This window comes from Stegostoma tigrinum, chromosome 1, assembly GCF_030684315.1.
Source record: "Stegostoma tigrinum isolate sSteTig4 chromosome 1, sSteTig4.hap1, whole genome shotgun sequence".
Taxonomy (NCBI): Eukaryota; Metazoa; Chordata; class Chondrichthyes; order Orectolobiformes; family Stegostomatidae; genus Stegostoma; species Stegostoma tigrinum.
Genome location: NC_081354.1, coordinates 152,034,199 through 152,053,552, shown reverse-complemented (window position 1 = coordinate 152,053,552; position 19,354 = coordinate 152,034,199). Strand labels below are relative to the sequence as shown.

At 44.5% G+C, this 19,354-nt stretch overlaps 1 protein-coding gene across 2 annotated transcripts in view; it reads left to right on the top strand.

Annotated features, from left to right (window-relative positions):
* Positions 1 to 19,354, top strand: part of nedd4l (NEDD4 like E3 ubiquitin protein ligase) — a 418,475-nt gene that overhangs the window by 183,233 nt on the left and 215,888 nt on the right. For both annotated transcript variants that reach the window (XM_048520280.2, XM_059649474.1), the window contains exon 5: positions 249 to 302. In XM_048520280.2, the coding sequence (XP_048376237.2) occupies positions 249 to 302 (54 nt within the window). The remainder of the gene's footprint in view (positions 1 to 248; positions 303 to 19,354) is intronic.

Sequence of the window (19,354 nt, the reverse complement as noted above, 5' to 3'; positions counted from 1 at the left end):
TGCACTTGTGATAGAGAAAAAGCTAACTTGTAATAGTATTCTATTGAAGAATGTTCAGTTGATGAGAAAGTAGGCTAAGTGTTCTTAGGCATGCATTTTGCAAACAAGCATTCACCAATACCATACCAATGCAAGCCTACTCCTCTAGAAGTGTCGGTTTGTATTTGTCTGTTCCCCTAACAGCAGGGTGGAGTAGCTAGTAAGTGTTTTATTGAGTCCAACTCTAATACAAGTCACTTAAATTGCAGGTCAATCCCCAGAATCATAGGCTGCTGTTTGAAGTGTTTGATGAAAACAGACTGGTGAGTACAAGTGAATAAATTTACTGCTTATATTGTGCATTGATTTGGAAAGAATAATTCATTCACCTGGAAATATCTGGCCACTTGTTTGGATTGCAAATTTTTACGCATGTTTGTGCTTTACTCTGTTGTGAGCTTGGTCATAAATATTACATCGTTTATATTAGAATTTGATCCAATGGTAAATTGTTTTTATTTGTTCGAGTGCCTATATACCATCTATCTTTGGAAAATGAAGGTGTCAGAAAATAAACTATAGCACTCTGGTAGTTATTTTGTCAAAAGAGTGATTTGGTGTGACTTCAAAGGAGACTGTTTTCTAGTATGTTATTTGCCACAGAATCCATTAACTGAGTTGCACTGGTGTGCCAGGTAACTTTGTGTGGAAGTTCTGTATGCTTTTGAAACACCAGTGTCATGCAAATTCTGCTTGGTATGTGTATGATTTCTTAGCCTTGTGTGAGTTAAAGTCATTGACTTTATATAGAGACAAATTAAGGGTGGCTCAATTTAATACTTATTTCTAATGAAAGGAAGTCATTTGGATTGTTTGGAATTAATCAAGAGAATGATTTTGCCACTTTTATATTGGTATTTGGTTCTGTTGCAAAACATTCTGGCGGGAATAGACTTGTACATAACCTAACTGTAAAACATGAAGTAGATGAGGATGACGTTTTGTTAAAAATTATTTGGTTTTGGTTTCAGTTTATGCCAGACAAGAGTTGTCGTTCTCGATATGTAAACACTTCATCCCAGTGCAATTTGAAGCTGTGCTGTAGCAGAGAGCTTGCAGCCAAGTGTTTTTTTATTACAAAGTGCTACACTGCTATCCTTAAATCAACTCTGCCCCTGAAGTAAGGACTAAAAATAGAACTAGCTGGAACTCTTTTTGCTTCATTTGAAATTGAAGAATCAACCTTGTTTCTTTTTTATGTGACCATACATTAAAATGTATTTTAAGGCACCATTATCATTAATTTCCCCAACAGCAACATTGCTCAAATTAATTAAACCCTTGGTGAATGCTAATTGTTTAACAAATAGCTACTTCTGTACTTGAAGAAATGACTGACAAGACTTGGTCTTAAGAAATTTAAGAATCACTGGATGCTGATGTTGGGTCAGCAATGTGATTTTCTTTTTGGAAAAGTAACAGAATCAATTGCTGAAAACTTCAAGCCATTTGACTTGTTTAGGCTAAGGATAACTGAGCAACATCCTTTAAAAAAAGAATGATTCTGGTTTCGCATTGCTTCAAACTGACTTGCTTTATATGCCATGCAGCATGTACTGTACCCCGAATCAAGTGTCAGTTGGACTGTTATGTATGACACTGACCTGAGTTGTTTATGGTCATGTTTTGGGAAAGGGTTCCTGTATACTCGGATGTTGTAACCTTACTGGCAGACTCTATGATGTCAGTAAATTTGTGTATTGCAGAGGACACTCAAAACTATTAGTATGTGATTTACAGCCTTTGAATCATGTGGGTTCCATGCAAATATTGAATGTGTGATTTAGGAGCATGAGTGTGGGCCGTTTACTCCCCCACTGCAAAACAAAAACCCTAAGCCTGCCACAACATTCAGTAAGTATGTGATCTGAATCGTCAACATTCCTGGCAATTTTGAATCACCTTTTTACTCCTTTGCTAATTCAGAATCCATGTCTGACTTAAGTGTTCCAAGTTTTCCTTTCATTGCATTTTGATGAAGAAGTACCCAAAACCTCATGACTCCAAGAGGAAAAAAAGGACGTCATCTTTATCTTAAATCAGCAACTGCTTAATTTTAAACAATGACTCCTAGATTTTCAGTCTTACATGTTCTTTTCATGTCTACCTGCCAAGACCTGTCAAGAACTGTGTTTCAATCAAATTGCCTCTTACTCTTCTAAGCTCCAGCAGATTGAAAGACTACCTCGTCCTACTTTTTCTTCATAAAATATTCAACTCAATACAGCTATTAATCCAGCAGACTTTCATTGAACTACCTCCAATGCAAATACATCCTTCCTTAAATAAGGAGACTATTATTGACCATAGTACTATAGCTTCAGTCTCCCCAATTCTCTGTATAATGGAAGCATAACCGACATCCTTTTATGTGCAATTTCTCTTGCAGCATCTAATAATAGTGTTTAAAATACTTTCCTACAAGTAAGATTGTTAGCTTTCCCAATTATTTGTTGCACCAGTGCAAGTCTTTAAGGTTCAGTTTAATTGTAAGACCCAAGTCAATTAAAGCTATCAACTGAAATGTGAGAGCCAATCCAGAGGCTTACTAGACCTGATTAATTATGGAACCCACCCCAAGTATAAGTATGTTGTCACAAGTTTCACAGAATTTAAATTTATCAAAATATGTGCACAGGAATTGGCTCTTAGTATATTGCAATTCATCCATTTTGGGATGTGAGTTTGTGACATGGGTTGATTGGATGCCAGTCGCTTGCTCAGTTCTGCTGACTGAAGTTCTTCTGTCTTCAATCTTCCATTTTATGAAACAGACCTCTGAGAGCCAGGCCTTACCAGTGATTAAAGTTTCTAATCGACCTGTTCAGAGATATTTTTACATACCTCCTGGAGCACGTAGGTTTTGAACCCTGGCTTTCAGGCTCAGAGGCAGGGACACTACCACTGTGTCACAACATCCCCCCTCTAACTGCCCCCGCCAACCTTGGCAACTTTTGTTTAAAAGGTACAGTCTTTATAACCCAGACCTTCCGACCCAGAAATAGAAAATCTATGACTGCACCAAAAGATCACCAATTGTGCTTTTTATTTTTTTTCCGCCCAATCAACCTGTTCAGAGATAATATTACATGCCTCTGGAACAGGTGGGACTTGAACTCTGGTCTCAGAGATAGGGACATTTAACACTGCACCACAAGAGCCCCACCTACCATCTAATTCACTTCCTACTGCCTGCTGATTGCTTTCCTAAGATGTAAATTATTCATGAAACAATGCAGTTTAATGTTTCTGTAATTTTTGTGACTTACTATTGGGATATTTCACAATATCTTCTTAACATCCTCCCATCTTGAACAAATATGCAATCATGTTTTATAACTGATGCTCTGGTGTGTTTGCTGCAGTTTTCTCAATTAGTGAGGTTAAATGCATTATTAGTAACTTTGTTTGGGAGTGTGTTTTTAACTAGTGGATGTTTGTTCTTGGAAGTTGCCCTTTTATCCTGCGTAAGTGTTTGTGGTAAAGTTGCACATGACACTAAAATTAAACAATTTAAAAGTAATGCAGAAAATTACAAAGTCACTTGAACTTAAAAATAAATCACAGTGCACATACAAAATATTTGTGTGTCATGACAATACAAAAGCCCAGAAAAAAAATCACGTGGGCTTGCTCACTCCAACCTGGAAAGGCTGCAAGGTTTCATTCTGTGATGTGAAACTAACTGCAGCAGAACTGAGCACATGCTCAAATATGGTAAGATTGCAAGCTAGGTCAGTTACGTGGTGCCTATGAAATCTAAATTTACTGCAGTTAAACAGATTATAAATTATCACTTGCTTAATCAAATCAAAATAATTAATTAAACTACAACTTCACGAGACACTGCCTTCCCTGCACCTGCATTCAGACATTTTGCCATTCATGCGATCCAACCTTCTGCATCATAGACTTCTGCAAAATGTCATTGAGGCTTAAGGTTTTACTCTGAGACCATTGTCACTTAGTTGGTGTTCTGGATCATTTGTAGCAATTATCCATTGAATTCTCAGTGTTTTGATATTTGTTTTTAATCACTATTGTCACCGGTCACTTGTACTTCTTGAGAGACAGAGAAAGGGTCTATTAGCCTGTGTTCATTGCTATGTCTTTAGTTTCATCTCTCCTGTCTAATTCAATTTTTCTGGTTCCATTTTTCATACCATTTCAGTCCATCAAAGTCCCAGGTATTAAATAGGATGATGAAATTCAGAAATCAGAATTCATTTTTGTATAATTGTGATGTTTGAAAGAATAACCTACTTTCTTATTGAAAGATTAATCACTCAGAAGAAATAAAATAATTTGTGTGTATATGTGCACAAATCACCAGTATCAAATGTACAGGTTTAAAATCAAACATGAACTGCATTGTTGGCATTTAACTCGAGGGCTGCAATAAAAACAAGTGTACACCTGCCCAGAACCTGAGACTGTGTTCAGTTTGATTACCTGACCTTCCAAAAATACGTTGATATATGAGGAGTGCACCTTTACCAGAAAGATATCAAGATTAAAGAAATTATCAAGGCAGGTTGCAAAAGATGTTTGGTATTAAATCCAATTTTCCAAAGTTGATTGGTGATCTAAATGAAGTGTTTGAAATAATGACCAGGTTGATACAAATGAAATATTTTCTGAGTAGTAATACAGGTTAAATCGAGTGAGGCTACGTTGAAGCAAAATCAGTGAAACTTTTCATAATCGGCGTGATTGTGTTCTGAATCACAATTCCTATAATGCCATAAATACTGAGTCAATGTCAAGGATGGAATCAGTGGTTGTTCATTTGATCATTCTCTGGGATAAAGGGAGATAAAGTAAATCAAAGGAGTTGAGGTCGAGCTGACCTATGATCTGAGAGCTAACGGTGGAATAGGCAGGTGGGGTTGCATGATGCCTCTATGTGACAGTGTTACTGTTAACGTCTACACTTTTTTGGATTTGTGTGAACTTTGCAGCAGGTTATTGACTTTACTGATCCACGATGGTACTGGACCAACTGGTTTGGATTAATAGGTATCATGTGCTGACTGGTAATAGTTTGTATTATCAACTTTCTTTTTGATGTCTATGTGTAAAACAAAATGAAATTCACAAAATGCCAAAACTTGTTTTTTGTTTCGTCAAACTGCCCAAAATAAAATACAAGCAACAGAATATGTGGTCCAAAACATATGTATACTTCAATTAGTTTTAAAAATTCTTTTCACTGACTTCATTGCCTCATTCTTTGAGACTAGAAAGTTGATCCAGTGGTACAAATGCTTTTTCCTTTTCATTGGTAACCTCGTGAAAATAGCCTCTCAATGTGTTCAGCGCTGTTAGTGAATGGATGTTTAGAATTTGCCTGTGCCTTATCTTCTTCAGTTACCTCCTCAGAAGTTGCTGCCTTTGTAACAGCTCCCACATTGGCATAAATGCCCATGGGTGTGGCACAAGGTCAGCATTGTCAGCAGCAGTAGCTTTGGTGATCAAATATCCTTCCTTTGCTAAATCTTAATTTGAGAAGACGAGTGTGTAAGTGTCACTTTTGGTGATCAACCTGGTAAGAATCCATTCAGATTGTTTTCATTGGCTGCAAAGAAAATTACAGCTGAAAGCAGTTTTAGCTTGTTTCCTGCTTTGTTAATGATGATTATTTGAAGCAAGTTAACAGTGAAGTTTGCACCAGATTCGAGGTAGATGATTTTCTTAGGGGCAAGCATCTTGTGGTAAAAACATTTTCAATTTCTTATTAAACTCTGATCAATAGCCAGAATAATTGAAGGTGAGTTGAGTGGGAGAAAACAACAATCATACGGCTTTTGCCTTTGCACAACAGGATAGGCTGCTCAATTATCGATAAATAATAGGACCCTTGTGCCTCTGAAACTTCAGACAGCAGTCAGTTGACTGAACTCATGAAGTAAAAACTGTTGATGTCATCCAGACCTTTTGGTTTGCTTTGTAACTGACTGGCAAATTGCTGGTGTTGTTAAAGCACCTTGTCTTTTTGGCTCACTGGTGATTTACAAGCTGTCCTTTTAGGACATGTCGCAATAAGATGTTACAGCTGATCTTTTGGTTGCTTACCACCAACTGCACCTTGTCCGTTTGTTACACTAAGTTTTTTTTTCTAACCAGTGTGCATCTTTTTTTGAAGAGGGCAGTTTTGCCTACGTTAAAGTTAGCAATGGGATTATGTTCTTGAATCAGTTGTTAAATGCACTTCAGCCAATACGTGCATTTGGGACTTTATTGTGGGGTGAACAATGACATGATGCTGATTTAAGTGTAGTCAGAACAAGTTGGCAGCCCTACACCATGATTCAATCAAAAGCACATGGGTTGTTTACGTTATTAGCATTACTGGAGACATCACTGGGACAAAGAGCCATCAATTATAAATTAGTTGAAAAATAATCAGCCACCAGGACACAGCAAATAATAATAATGTGCTCAAGTGACGTAGTGTGGTTTTGTGTGTTGTATGCTTTGCAGACCTAGAAGAAATTCAACCAGACATTGCATTATACATCAAAAGTGAAATGTTTGTCTGCTGGAAATTGGACAAAAGAACAAAAAATTCAGGTTACTTGGAGCAATTCAGGCTGGCCTGAAACATAGAGAGAATATAAGGAGGAAACTGATTTACAGGCTTGTTAGCCTCACAACAGTAGCGAGAAGCATTCTGGAATCTATTATTAAGGATGTCATTGAACATAGCAAAGGAAGTGGGGACGTGGTAGAAGGGAAAACATTCCTGAACGTTGGGTCCAGGTAACTGAAGGTGTGGCCACCAGTTGTGAAGTGATTCAAATTGGGGTTGCATGAGAGGACAGAGTTGGAGACTTGGTTTTGGATGTGAGTTTGCTCGCTGAGCTGGAAGGTGAGTTGTCAGACGTTTTGTCACCTTTTTTTAATTTGAAAAAATATACTTCACTCATAAGATGTCCAAAAAATAAAACATTTATACACCTACCCAGTCATGCAAGCCGCTCCGGGTTACCCAGGGGGTACATACACCAACTAAAGGAAAAAAACAAACAAAGAAGAAAAAAAAACAAAGCAAAGAAAATACCCCGGCAGTCGTCACCCCACACAGTCCCAGTTGGCCCCCTGACCAGTTGGGGAAGGCACCAGCTGGGCCCAGTTATAGTTAGGGCCCTTTTTTCTATTCTGGACGAGGGGTTTCATACCGTGGTCTTTCCCCACCGCGCCTTGGCGGCGTCTACCCCAAGCTTTAGCACGTCTCTCAGCACGTAGTCCTGGACCTTGGAATGCGCCAGTCTGCAACACTCGGTCGGGGTCAGTTCTTTCAGCTGGCAGACCAGCAAGTTGCGGGCAGACCAAAGAGTGTCTTTCACCACATTGATGGTCCTCCAGGCGCAGTTGATGTTGGTCTCTGTGTGTGTCCTGGGAAACAGCCCATAGAGCATGGAGTCCTGTGTCACTGAACTGCTCGGGACAAACCTCGACAAATAACCACTGCGTCCCCCTCCAGACCTCCTGCGCATAGGCACACTCCAGAAGGAGGTGATCGACAGTCGCATTCCCCCCCCCCCCCCCGCAGCCGCCCTGAGGGCAGCGTGCGGTGGCGCAGAGATTGCGAGCCTGCATAAAGGATCTCACTGGCAGAGCCCCTTTCACCGCCAGCCAAGCAATATCCTTGTGCTTGTTTGAAAGTTCTGGCGATGAGGCATTCTGCCAAACAACTTTGGCAGTCTGCGTGGGGAACCACATGACGGGATCCACCCTCTCGTTTTCGCAAAGGGTCTCGGATACTATGTGCTGACCGCTGCCTGACGGCCTTGTGGTCAAAGGTGTTTCCCTTCAAAAATTTCTCCACGAAGGACAGGTGGTACAGAACAGTCCAACTACTCGGAGCGTTCCGCGGCAACGAGGCCCGGCCCATCCTTCGCAACACCGGGGACAGGTAGAACCTCAGTAAGTAGTGACACTTGGTGTTTGCATACGGAGGATCTACGCACAGCTTGATGCAGCCGCACACAAAGGTAGCCATCAGGGCGAGGGTGGCGTTCGGTACGCCCTTTCCCCCATTTTCCAGGTCTTTGTACATGGTGTCTCTGCGGACCCGGTCCATCCTCGACCCCCAAATGAAGTGGAAGATAGACCGGGTGACCGCAGCGGCGCAGGTCCAGGGAATAGGCCAGGCCTGTGCCATATACAACAGTACCGAAAGCCCCTCGCACCTGACAACCAGGTTCTTACCCGTGATGGAGGGGGACTGGAGCGTCCACCTGCCCAGCCTCTGCTTCAGTTTGGTGATACGCTCCTCCCAAGTCTTAGTGCACGCCCCAGCTCCACCGAACCAAACACCCAGCACCTTGAGGTAGTCTGTCCTGACGGTGAAGGGGATGAAGGAGCGGTTGTCCCAGTTCCTGAAGAACATGACCTCGCTCTTACCCCTATTGACTTTGGCACCCGAAGCCAGTTCACACTGGCCGCAGATGTCCAACAGCCTACTCACCGACCGACGATTGGTGCAGAAGATGGCGACGTCGTCCATGTACAGGGAGGTGTTGACCTGAAGACCTCCGCTGCCTGGGATAGTCACGTCCTTCCTGATGGATGTGGCGAAGGGCTCCACACAGCACGAATAAGGCAGGAGAGAGCGGGCAGCCCTGCCTGACTCCAGATCTGACGGGAAAACTGTCCGATTCCCACCCGTTGTTCGAGACTGCGCTAACAATGTTCGTGTACAGCAGCCGGATCCAATTGCGGGTGCCCTCCCCGAACCTCAATTTGGAGAGGACGTCCCTCATGTAAGCATGAGAGACCCTGTCGAAGGCCTTTTCCTGGTCCAAGCTGACGAGGCAGGTGTCCACCTGCCTGTCCCGCACGTAGGCGATCATATCCCTGATGAGTGCGAGGCTCTCGGTGATCTTCTTGCCCAGCACAGCACAGGTTTGGTCAGGGTGAATCACCGACTCCAGGACAGACCTGACCCGGTTGGCTATGACCTTGGCCAGGATTTTGTAGTCCACGTTCAAAAGTGAAATGGGACGCCAATTCTTAATTTCTTCCCTCTCCCCCTTCCTCTTGTAAATGAGGGTGATGATGCCCTTCCTCATGGACTTGCACATTTCCCCTGCCCGAAGCGCACTATCGTACACCTCCAGCAGGTCCTGGCCGACCAGGCCCCACAGAGCGGAATACAGCTCGACCGGTAAGCCGTCACTCCCGGGAGTCCTATTCATCGCCAAGGACTTGAGGGCTCTGGTCAGCTCGTCCAGGGATAATCGGCCGGTCCAGCCATTCCCTCGTGCCGTCGTCTAAGACCTCCGTGATAGACGACAGAAACGACTCGGAGGCCGTGCTGTCCGTGGGCTTCGTGTCGTACAGTCCGGTGTAGAAAGATCTGCTGATCCTCAAAATGTCGGGCCGAGACGACATCACCGAGCCGTCGTCCTCCTTCAGCCGGCTGAGCACACAGCTCTCTTTGTGCACCTTCTGAAAGAAGAAATGCGAGCACGTCTCGTCCTGCTCCACGGAGCGGACCCTGGACCGGACGATTATCCTGGAGGCCTCCGCGACGAAGAGCGAGGCTTGCTGGCCCCTCACCTCGTGGAGGTCCTCCGTGACATCGACCCCCATCAACTGCAGAAGGAGCAGGTTCTGCACCCTTTTCTGGAGTCCCGACAACTTTCCCCGCCTCTCTCTCGCCTTCTGAACACCCTTGAGGACAAAGAACCTCTTGATGTTCTCCTTCACCGTCTCCCACCAGTCGCCTGGAGACTCAAAGAGGGGTTTCACGGTTCTCCAACCAACGTACTCCCTCTTAAGCTCCTCGACGTTCTCTGGGGTCAACAGAGTCGTGTTGAGCTTCCACGTCCCCTTGCCGGCCGGCTGGTCGTCCTGTAAGTGACAGTCAGCCAGCAGGAGGCAGTGGTCAGAGAAGAACACCGGCTCGACGCCGGTGGACCTGACCGAGAACGCCCGTGACACAAACAGGAAGTCTATCCTTGAGCGGATAGACCCGTCTGGCCGCGACCAGATGTACCTCCGCTGCGCTCCGTCTGCAGGGGCGCTGAAGACGTTGAGCAGCTTGGTGTCCTTCACCGTGCCCATCAGGAATCTGGACGTGACGTCCAGTTGACTCCCCCCACCCACTGTCCCCATGCTGGATCTTCCATCTGCATCGATGATGCAGTTGAAGTCTCCGCCTAGGATGACCAGCCTGGACGTAGCCAGCAGGGGTGGAAGCCGCTGCAGGACGGCCAACCGCTCACTCCGTACCGCTGGGGCGTACACGTTGATCAGCCTCAGGGGAGTGTTTCTATAGGTGACGTCAGCCACTAGGAGGCGCCCCTCCACCACCTCCTGAACTTGAGAGATGGTGAAGTTGAGCCCCTGCAGCAGAATAGCCAGGCCCGAGGAGTGACAGTCGTTACCCCCCGACCAGATTGAAGACCCCACGGGTCCAGGCGCCGGACCATTTCCCGTACCTGCCGAGGTGCAGTATCCCGCACTCCTGCAGAAACAGGAGGTCTGCCTTGATGGTGGTCAGGTAGGCCAACGTGGACACACATCTTGCGGTGGACTTGACGCTGCACACATTAATGCTCGCAACTCGTACCCCCATTGTGGGCAGTGACCGCAGTACCCTCCCCAAGTCCAAGGTCCAGCCCCTCCATCTGTCCCTTCATGCCCAGTGCCCGGGCTAACTGCTGGATGCTCTCCGGGCTCAGGAAACCATCCGTGCTGCCTTCCAGGTGGCATCCCCCCATCAGGGGTGCGGAGGCAGGAGAGTCCGGCTCTGGGTCAGGCTGGGGACGCGCTGTTTGCTCCTTCACACCTGGAAGTTCCGGGGGGCCCTCCAGTGCTCCAGCGGCGCGTGGCTGGGTGTCGGAGGGAGCCTCAGGATGCCTCCCGTCACCTGGAAGTGGAGTGCTGCTTTCCTTCTCCCTTGAAATCTTTAACTTCTTCTTCGGGCGGGCCCTCTCCGAATCCCCCTCGTCAGAGGAGCTCTTATAGCCCCCCTGTAGCTGCCTCTTCCCGCCTGATGGTTGCGGTTCCTGGGCCCGTCGACGCACCTTCCTCCTCGCTTTCCGGACCGTTGTCCACTCCCCTGGGTCGCCTGTCGCCGCCTCCATCGACTCCGGGTTGTCGGGGGGGAGCAGAGCCTGCAGGGGCGCTTTGCTGGCCTCGGGTCCATCCTGCGGGGCTGGGCCCTCCTGCACGACCTGGCCCTCCTGCACATTAGTGGGGTCCTTGCTAGGCCCTGGTGCCTTCCTCTCCTCCGGGGGGGCGCTGTCCCTGCATTGCCCCTGCCAGTGACCTGGGCGTAGGTGGTCCCCCGCTGCGGGCATGCCCTGTAGAGGTGGCCCGCTTCCCCGCCAAGGTTGCAGCTTTTCTCTTTTGGGCAATTCTTTGCCAGGTGTCCCTCCTCCTTGCATTTCCTGCAGATGGTGGCTTTGCAGTCGGCCGCCACGTGACCTGACCTACCACAGGCATGGCAGACTTTAGGTTGCCCTGCATAGGTCAGGTAGCCCTTGCTCCCGCCGATCGCGAAGCTGGACAGTGGGTGTATGACGTTCCCATCCGCGCCCATCCTCAGAGTCACCTTGACCTGCCTCTTACTGGTCCAGATCCCGAAGGGGTCCATGATGTTGGTTAGGTCCCCTTCCACCTTCACGTACCTTCCAAGGAAGGTCAGGACATCAACTGCTGGCACATGCGGGTTGTACATATGTACAGTCACCATACGGCTCCTCTGCGCTGGCATCACAAACAGCGGGACAACGGTCAATACAGAGAGGGGGCCCTCACCTCCTTTCTCCTTGAAAACCTCCAGGAAGCGCACGCAAAGCTTGGCACTCCTGAAGGTCACGTCGTAAAAACCTCCTCCAGGGAAATCCTGCAGGCAGTAAATGTCCGCAGCAGCGAACCCACAACAGTCCAACAGGACCCTCTTCACGAAGAAGGTGCGGTCCACAGGTGCACCTTCATCCACCTTCTTTACGGAAACACGGATGGTGTTCCGGATCCCCTGACCTGGGGCACAAGCACTTGCCGCAGTCATCGTTGCAGGTTGGCTGCTTCCCTGAACCAGCGTTAGGCCGAAGCCAGCATTAAGATCCACTGGTCGCCAGGGTGCACAGCCAACCCGACGTCCTCTTTTCACCTCCAAGACAGCACTCTCCTCCTCTCAGTCCACAAGAGAGTGGGTCTTTATTGTGTTCCAGATGTAAGCTGGTTCACTGAGCTTGAAGGTTTGTTCCCAGTTGTTTTGTCACCATTCTAGGTAACATCAACAGTGAGCCTCCAACGAAGCGCTGGTGTTAAGTCCCGCTTTCTATTTATCGGTTTAGGGTTCCTTGGGTTGGTGATGTCATTTCCTGTTCTTTTTCTCAGAGGATGGTAGGTTGATTTGGAGCCAATGTGTTTGTTGATGGAGTTCCGTTGGAATGCCGTGCTTCTAGGAATTCTCGTGCGTGTATCTGTTTGGCTTGTCCTAGGATGGATGTGTTGTCCCGATCAAAGTGGTGTCCTTCCTCATCTCTGTCAGGATACTAGGCGACAGTGGGCCATGTCGTTTTGTGGCTAGTTGATGTTCATGTATCCTGGTGGCTAGCTTTCTGCCTGTTTGTCCAATGTAGTGTTTGTCACAGTTCTTGGAAGGTATTTTGTAGATGACGTTCGTTTTGCTTGTTGTCTGTATAGGGTCTTTTAAATTCATTAACTGCTGTTTTAGTGTGTTGGTGGGTTTGTGGGCTACCCTGATGCCAAGGGGTCCGAGTAGTCTGGCAGTCATTTCCGAAATGTCTTTGATGTAGGGGAGAGTGGTTATGGTTTCTGGGCCTGTTTTGTCTGTTTCTTTTGGTTTGTTGTTGAGAAATCGACGGACTGTGTTCATTGGGTTCCCGTTCTTTTTGAATACGCTGTATAGGTGATTTTCCTCTGCTCTGCGTAGTTCCTCTGTGCTGCACTGTGTGGTGGCTCGTTGAAATAATGTTCGAATGCAGCTTCGTTTGTGGGTGTTGGGATGGTTGCTCCTGTAGTTGGACATCAACTAGCCACGAAACGACATGACCCACTATCACTAGTATCCTTATGTACAGATGAGGAAGGACACCACTTTGATTGGGACAACTCATCTATCCTCGGACAAGCCAAACAGAGACATGCACAAGAATTCCTAGAGGCATGGCATTCCAACCGGAACTCCATCAACAAACATATTGATTTGGAGCCAATCTTCCATCCTCTGAGAAAAAGAACAGGAAATGACATCACCAACCCAAGGAAACCTAAATAGATAGATAAAAAGCGGGACGTAACACCAGCGCTTCATTGGAGCCTCACTGATGTTGCCTAGAATGGTGATGAAATGTCTGAAAACTAACCTTGCAGCTCAGCGAGCAAACTCACATCCAGAACCTTAACCTGAGCTATAAATCTTCTCAAAACTTGCTTGGAGATTTGGTATTTCTGATAATTGATGAGCTAAAAGATTACCATGTAACAGGGGGACAAAGCAGCAGAGGGATTTCAGCAAACCCTTCGACAAGGTCCCACGTGAAACCTTATCAAGAAGGGATACAAGGCAATTTGATAAAGTGGATTCAAAATTGGCTCAGTTGTAGGAAACAGAGGGTGATGACACAAGGCTGCTTTCGTGACTGGAAGGCAGTGTCCAGTGGCATACCACAGGGGTCAATGCTCAGACCCCCATTGATAAATTCTTGATCTCGCAAGGAATCAAGGGCTACGGGGAGAGTGCAGGGTAGTGGAGTTGAAATGCCCATCAGTCATGATTTAAATGGCAGAGTGGACTCAGGCCGAATAGCTTTACTTCCACTCCTATGTCTTATGGTCTTATTTGTAACATTTATTAATTATGTAGGCGACTGTGCGGAAGGTTGGATATGTAAGTTTGTGGATGTCATAAAGATTGTCTGGTAGTTAACAGTGGAGTTGTGTGTCTTGGGGTACAAGACGATACAAATTAGATAGTCAAATTCTAGATAAGTGGCAGATGGAATTCAGCCCTGAAAAGTGAGAGAGGATACACTTTGATGGAATAATCTGACAAGACAGAATTCAATAAATGACATGATTTTAGGAAGTTCTGTCAAACAAAGGGACCTTGGCATGTTTGTCCATAGATATGAAGGCAGAACGGCCTACTGGTAGTTAGTTACTGGTGGAAAAGGCACATGGGACGCCTGCCTTTATCAATCGAAAAATGGGTAAGGAGCAGCTTTTCCCTTCAGTTGAAGGGGGCATGGGTTCAAGGTGAGGCCCAGTAGTTTGGTGGGGAAATGTGAGGAACTAATATTTTTACTCAGGTGGTGACGGTCTGGAATGCGCTGCCTGGGAGGGTGGTGGAGGCAGGTTGGCTCTTGTTGTTTAAAAAGTACCTGGATGAGCACTTGCCACGTCATAACATCCAAGGCTATGGGCCATGTGGCTATTTCTGCCACAGCCTTTTCTGGTGACTACGTGAATGCCAAGTATTCTGTCCAGTTTCATTCATTTGTTGAGACTTCTTGTCGCACTTGCGACAACTGAGTGACCTTGCTCGGCCATTTCAAACAGTGCCTGAGAGTTACCTAGACTGCTGTGGTTCTGGAGTCACACGTAGGCCAAACCAGGTTACGATGGTAGACTCCCTTCCCTGAGGAACGTTAGTGAGGTGGAAAGTGGTGGTTTTATTGATAGTGTGAATGAGATTGATAACTCAACTCTGGGTCAAATGTAACACAACAAAATGTTGAGAGTTGACTGATTTAATCTGTTCAGAGGCTGAAGGAGAGTAGTTAAGTCGTTGGTAGTTAAGGAACAGAGTTAAGAGTGGCAACTGAAAATGATGTCCTCGGTCTTCCCAAAATTTTAATGGAAGAAAATATTACTCATCCCAGTATTGGTATTCAGCTAAGTGGTCTGAGATTTGAGCAGCAGTGAATGAACTGAGAGAGTTAATGGTATGATAAAGCTGGATTTCTTGATAAGGCAAGTGAAACTCGCAGTGTGATTGAAACAGTGCTGTTTGGTTGTTTTCAAATTGGAGGAGTGTGCATGGTGGAGTTCCTAAAGATCAGTACCAGAATCGCTGATTTTCCAGATATGTATTGATAATCTAGATTTGAGTGTGAGGGGTACACTTGCAAAATTTGCAGGTGGCACAAAGCTTGGAAGCATTAGGAACTGTAAAGAGGATAGTCGTAGACATCAACAGAGTGTAACACTGGTGTAAGACAAGTGCCAGATGAAATTTAATATTCAGAGCTGTGAGGTGATTATGGTTCAGCGAGAACGGGGTGAGGTTATAGCACTCAAGGTGACAATTCTATCGGAGATGTAGGAGATAGAGATCTTTGGGGTTGTTGTGGGTGGCAGGGTTGGTTGACAAATGTGGCTCAATAGGCTTCATAATTATTCATTTTTGCGCCAATGTCATTATTTATCATGAATGCTTCTGAAAGAGTGGTTTGGCTTGAAGTGGAGGATTGTGTCAAGTGCAGGGTCGTGCATTCCAGGAAGACTTTAGAGAGAGTGCAAAGGGGCTTTACAAGAATGTGCTCTAGGGATGAGAGACTTTGAGTTCGAAGGCTACATGGGGCATTATCTCACAATAAGGGCTTGGCCATTTTAAAGTGAGGGGAGGAGGAACCTCTTCACTCAGGATGTGAAACTTTGGAATTTCTTTTTTATGGCCGAGGGTTGTGGAAGCCCTATCTCAAGATGGGAGATTAATAAATTTTTGGAAACCAATGACACAAATGGATATGGAGATCATTTAGGAGAGTGGCATTGAGGAGGACGATCAGTGATGATCTGATTGAATGGTGGAGCAGGCTTGATGGGCTGAGTGACTGACTTTTGTTTTCATGTTTCAATGCATCCTTCTGATGTTCGCATGAATGAATTAAAAAAAGTTGACCTTTTAATGCAACCCTATGATGCTGTAAATGCATTAAGAACATTTTATTTGCTCATGAGATGAGGGAGTTGCTGCCTGGCCCAGCATTTATTGCCCAAAGCAGAGGACAGTTAAGACCCAACTGCATTGCTTTGGTTTGAAGTCATGTGGAGTCCAGACCAGGTGAGGATGGCTGCTTCCTTCACTAAAGGACAGTAGTGATCTTTCCAGCAGTTGGCAATGGTTTTGTGGTCACCATCAGCCTCATAATTCCGGATTTTTATTGAATATGAACTCCACCATCTGTCGTGATGGGATTTAAACCTAAATCCCCAGAATATTTTCTGGGTTTGTGGATTAACAGTCCAGTGATAATACCATTAGGCCATTGTCTAAATACCAAAAGTGAAAGATTGTTTGATTTTGTACCAATCAGGAGAAGGTGCAACATGCAAATTATAAATCTGAATGTGGTGTCGAATGCTTTGGCTTTTTGTACACAAAATGCAGAAAGAACCTTATCTGCCCCATGAAAATACTTGTTATTTTACTTGACTTGCTGACCCACGGTCCCCCTGTGTTGTGGTCTCAGTTTGTGCTTTTGACAGCTGGTTCTAGGCTTGCATTTGCTTTGATCTAAAAATAGAAAACACTGCCAATAGTCTGGCAGCACCTGTGGAGAGACCAATGCAGTTTCATGTCAATAATCCTTCATCAGAACCTTGCTGTTGAATTTTCTTTTAGCTTGTCTGGAATTTTTTTTACAATAGAATAGCAATTTATTGTCACATCTATTCTTAGAAAAAAAAGTTAAAAGTTTTATGAGTTACCTTACCATGGCACCTAAATTAATGACAGCAGTCATAAATAAGAAAAAAAAATTCAAGTTCATAACAGGTCAATTTCAATTAATGGCTCCTGAATTTTGAATTGCTGGAAAATCTGGCCAAGACCACCACATGAGGCCAGACCGAGCCCATCCCGCCACTCCATGCCGGGTTTAGACTTGCATACTTGGGACTAAGGTCTTTATTCTGATTCCTGCTTTTTTTAAAAAAGGTGAGCGTGTTTATTTTTGATGAAATAAAATGTGATTTCAACTTTGAAGTCCTCTTTTGTTCAAGGTTTGCTCCAACATACAATTGTTGAAATAAGCTAATCTCCTTGATTATTTCTCAGTTTCCTTCTGTCTTTCAACCTGCATTTTCTTCATTTTGCCTTTCCCCTTCTTCCCTCGCTACATCTGCTCTTCTTAATTGTCACTTCTACACTTGGCGTGGGGAGAGATGTTCCAAAATAACTTGAAAGAAACAAAGGCCTATTAGTGCCTGACAACTATTGAAGGGGATAAAATGAGAAGAGAACATGCTGTATAATGTTCATAGACTTTCACAACAGAACTAAGTCTTAACAAGAATATTTAAATTTCAAACCAATGTTATTTTACCATTCGAAGTGTTGATTGTTTTCTGCCGTGTGAAATAAGACACAATCTTGAAGTAAAGATGCACTGTCATTTAGAATAAATCCCTAAAATCATTGCTTTATCATATATGTGCTTTTTTTCTAGTTTCAAGCTGCCTTGGCAGCTGCTCAAGTGTCAGATGGTGCAGGAAGGCAGGATATGGGTTGTGGTGATGTCTCAAGACACCTTTGCTTTTGCAAATCATGACACCCTGAGATACTCGATGTTGTTCATTGGAATTTTGTACGTCTCAAAAATAAAATTTGCCATGATTTATGTTCTTAATATTGGTAAGATTATAGACTGACATGGTCAAACCATCCCTTTCTTTCAGTCATTGCATTTAAAATGTTATTATAATAATATGCTTATTCTTTACCACTGCAGAGTTCAATTAGTTTTAGTTATATTATCATGTCTTGATTTAAATGAAAATGCAAATGCTTCTGTGCAAACATGTTAATTATCTAAGTTATATTTATGAAGCCATAGTTTTTTCCCTTCTGTTTGAAAACTTTACCAGTGGTACTGGTGAAATAAATCCACCTCCCATTTTAATTTGCATTTACTGCTGCAGCTTTCTGCCCAAAAAAATCAGGAATTGACTGAAAGATGAAATTGGTTTCCTGTGCAAAACCAAAGCCACTGTATCAATTATAATAATTTTAAGTGGTGTCTTCAGTTATTTTGCATCACTGGCTCTGAATGTCAATATAATCGACAGAATTTGTTTTGATGATTTGGTGATACCTTGAGAGAAGTTTGAGTGTAGATTAATATAATTTGTCTTGCCCTTCAGATAATCCTGTAGCCTGTCTTACTAGTGCTCACTGTATGTAATTGCATATAAAAGAAACAGCTTGTAATTTATCTAGTGACTTTCATGACCACAGGGATGTAGTAATGTGTTTTACAGCCAATTAAACACATTTGTGGTATAGCTACTCTTCTAATTGCAATAAAAACAGTAATCAATTATTGCAGAGTAAGCTCCATAAACAGAGCTATCTACAATATCCGTAATTGCATTACTGGCCCTGATAATTTCTGCATTAATGACCCACCTTATTGGATTTGCCACCTCCATCAGCCTGACCAAAGGCGAGAGGCAACAGTACAGTGCTGTCTGAAAATTAACAATTTGGGCCTCAAATTTCCCACAAAAGCAGCTGTTGCATTCAGCATCTTATTGCTGACCTCTCAACTTGTACCTGTGGTGGATCGTAAACACCACCATTAAAATGCACCTGTGAAGTTGGGAGTGTTCCACCTGGAAATATTGAGACTAATTTGACAAATGACCAAGAGATACGTGACCTAATTGAACTTGAGCACACAGGTTTTGCAGACTGCACGATTCATCCTGCCTTGAGAAAAGTATCATCCTGCAGGCATCTGAAGGCAACATTACAGCGTAAAATCTGTAACATGAGCAAATGTTGGGTAAAAGAGCACAAGAGATCCAAGAAATCGTAGACATCAAAGACATGCGTGATTCCTTCAGAAATGTCAAGACAATCTGTGGCCCAAGCTCGAGGTGATACCTCACTCAGTCAAGAGTGGAGCAGAGCTCATCAAGTATGGTGAAGCAGTCAGTGATCACTGGAGGTAATTCCTGAACTGAAACTGTTTTTGACTTGAATGCCCTTTACTCTATTCAACGATGCTCTCTGCAGCTCAGTCTCATCATCACCCGAGTCCAGGTATAATTGAAGAATCCATTTCGCAGGTTAACAACAATAAAGCCTCTGGTATAGGTGGATTCCATGCTAAAATTCTCAAACACAATGGAATATTGTCCTGGCACACTGTGACTGCGTGCCCCTCAGCTGGGACATGACCAAAGATCTCAGGGATGCTGTCACCATGGCTATATACTAGAGTGGAGACAATTGTGACATCTACAGCAGAGTCTCCCAAAATAGTTATGGAAATGATCCTCCTGAGTTGACTCCTTGTACTTGTCGAGGAGCTGCTTA